At 43.3% G+C, this 2500-nt stretch overlaps 1 protein-coding gene across 1 annotated transcript; it reads right to left on the bottom strand.

Annotated features, from left to right (window-relative positions):
• Positions 1-350: 350 nt before the first annotated feature.
• LOC122260457 (uncharacterized) lies at positions 351-1802 on the bottom strand. The gene is made up of 2 exons (XM_043027733.2): positions 1578-1802; positions 351-1214 (listed from the first exon to the last, which is right to left on the bottom strand). The coding sequence occupies exons 1-2, from the start codon at positions 1800-1802 to the stop codon at positions 687-689; spliced, it is 753 nt and encodes a 250-aa protein (XP_042883667.1). The 3' UTR covers positions 351-686.
• Positions 1803-2500: the final 698 nt, after the last annotated feature.

A 2500-nucleotide genomic window follows, 5' to 3' on the forward strand; every position in this document is an offset into this window, starting at 1 on the left:
GTAAGATGCGTAGAAAATATATATAGAGAGAGACAGAGGCAAACGGCAGAGAGGGGGGGAGGGAAAGAGAGAGAGGGGGGTGGGGAGGGAGGAAGAGAGTATGAGGGAGGGAGAGAGAGAGAGAGAGAGAGAGAGAGCGAGAGAGAGAGAGAGAGATAGAAGGGGGTACATACAGAGAGAGGGAGAGAGAGAGAGAAATAGACACAGAGAGAGGGAGAGAGAGAGAGATAGAGAGAAACAGACACACACAGAGGGAGAGAAAGAGAGAGAGAGAGAGTAATAATAAGGAAAAAAAAAAGTTAGGAAAATTCCATGGGTTCAGGTCTTTGTACATGAATGAAACACGAATCTATGAAATTGAATTTAATAGCTTTAGAATTTGGATCTAATAATTTACAAACTAGTCTTCACTACATATTCCTGATCCTAAACAGAAGCACTGCAGTACTTTATCCTCTTCTTACATAGCCTGTTATAAAGCGTGGCACGTTAACGAGCGCTCCTGTTAACGCACACCGTTTAACAGAAGCTTGGGAAAGGCTCCAGTTTTGCACATGCCGGAAAGCTTTTAAATAAAATAACTTTCTTTACACTGACAGTCACAGACATTCAAAGCAAGAAGGGAAAAGATAATAGTAATAATTGTTAAATACTCTTGCTTGGTAAAGTGACTTTTGTCCTTCATTTTAATAACCGTATCCCATTTTAGGACAAACGGTTTGGGTAACGTACTGTGGCTGGTATTGTGTCGTGGTGACGTACTTGGGCTGGTATTGTGTTGTGGTGACGTACTGGGGACGGTACTGTGTCGTGGTGATGTACTGGGGCTGGTATTGTGTGGTGGTGACGTACTGGGGTCGGTATTGTGTGGTGGTGATGTACTGGGGCTGGTATTGTGTCGTGGTGACGTACTGGGGCCGGTATTGTGTGGTGGTGATGTACTGCGGCTGGTATTGTGTGGTGGTGACGTACTTAGTCTGGTACACTGTCGAGGTGATGTACTGTGGCTGGTATTGGGTCGTCGTGATGTACTGGGTCTGGATTTGAGTCTTGTACTGGGTGACGTAATTAGTCTCGGTAATGTACTGGGGTTGGTACACGGTGGTGGTGATGTAATTAGGCACATGCTGGGTCTTGTAGACTGTCTGGTACTGCGTTTGGTATAGAGTGGTTGGCACGATCTGAGTCTTGTATTCAGTTCGGTAGACAGGGACCTGCGAAGGAGAAGATAGATAGCTAGAAGGATAGAGGGATTGATAGACAGCTCAATCGATTCAACTTCGAAAGGTTGAGATCATGGTATGTGGAATTACTTTTTTTTTTTTTTTTTTTTTGTGGTGATAATGATGATGATAGGAATTTTGATTATGATTATGATGATGATGATAGTGATAAAGGTAATGATAATGATAGTAATAATAATAATAAGAAGAAAAATGATAATATTTCAAGAAAATAATAATGATGATAATGATAATGTCAAGACTAGTTAAAAAATACGATAACAATAATCATGATCATAACAATAATGCTAATATCAAATCATAACAACAACAACAACAACAACACACACTCACCTGCTGAATCTGAGTCGAGTAAAGGGTTGTAGTTACTGGGTAGCAGGGGGTAGGCTTGGGTGGGGGGCCGTAGGTAGGTGGTGGGGGGCCATAAGTAGGTGGTGGGGGGTTGTAAGTGGGTGGTGGGGGGTTGTAGGTGGGTGGGGGGGCAGCGTAGTTAGGGGGAGGTTTGTCGGCCGACGTAAGAGCCAAGGCACAGAGGAACAGCAGAGCCTGACGAATCATCTACAAATCAAGGAAGATTAGGAAGAAAGATTAGGGCGTGGGTGCGAAAAGGGGAATAAGGAGGGGGAGAATTAAATGAGGGAGATAGAGGGAGAGGGTTGATAAAAGGGGAGAGAAAAGGAAAGAGTTTTTTTTATGGAGGAAGAGACAGCGAATAAAGAGAGAAAGAGAGAGAGAGAGAGAGAGAGAGAGAGAGAGAGAGAGAGAGAGAGAGAGAGAGAGAGAGAGAGAAATAGAGATAGAGAGATAAAGAGAGAGAGAGAGAGAAAAAAAAATAGAGATAGAGAGATAAAGAGAGAGAGAGACGGGGGGAGTGAGGGAGAGAGAGAGAGAGAAATAGATAGATAGATAGAGAGAGAGAGAGAAGAGAGAGAGTGAGAGAAGGAGAAAAGAGAGAGAAAGAGAGAAATAGATAGATAGAGAGAGAGAGAAGAGAGAGAGTGTGAGAAGGAGAAAGAGAGAGAGAGAGAGAAATAGATAGATAGGTAGAGAGAGAGATAGATAGATAGAGAGAGACAGAGAGAGAGGAGAAAGAGAGAGAGAGAGAGAGAGAGAGAGAGAGAGAGAGAGAGAGAGAGAGAGAGAGAGAGAGAGAGAGAGAGACAGAGAGATAGATAGAGAGAAAGGGAAAGGGAAAAAGAGAAGACAAAGAAACGAACAGCGGAGAGATATATCTTGCATTCTTGCACGGACATTCG

The sequence above is a fragment of the Penaeus japonicus genome, unplaced genomic scaffold, assembly GCF_977035675.1.
Source record: "Penaeus japonicus unplaced genomic scaffold, GWHDUDI00000001_assembly GWHDUDI00000026, whole genome shotgun sequence".
Classification (NCBI taxonomy): Eukaryota; Metazoa; Arthropoda; class Malacostraca; order Decapoda; family Penaeidae; genus Penaeus; species Penaeus japonicus.

Coding starts and splice junctions, on each gene's coding strand:
- LOC122260457 (XM_043027733.2), bottom strand. CDS start 1,802: ATGATTCGTCAGGCTCTGCTGTTCCTCTGTGCCTTGGCTCTTACGTCG. Junction 1,215..1,577: donor ACTCGACTCAGATTCAGCAG/GTGAGTGTGTGT, acceptor TCTCCTTCGCAG/GTCCCTGTCTACCGAACTGA.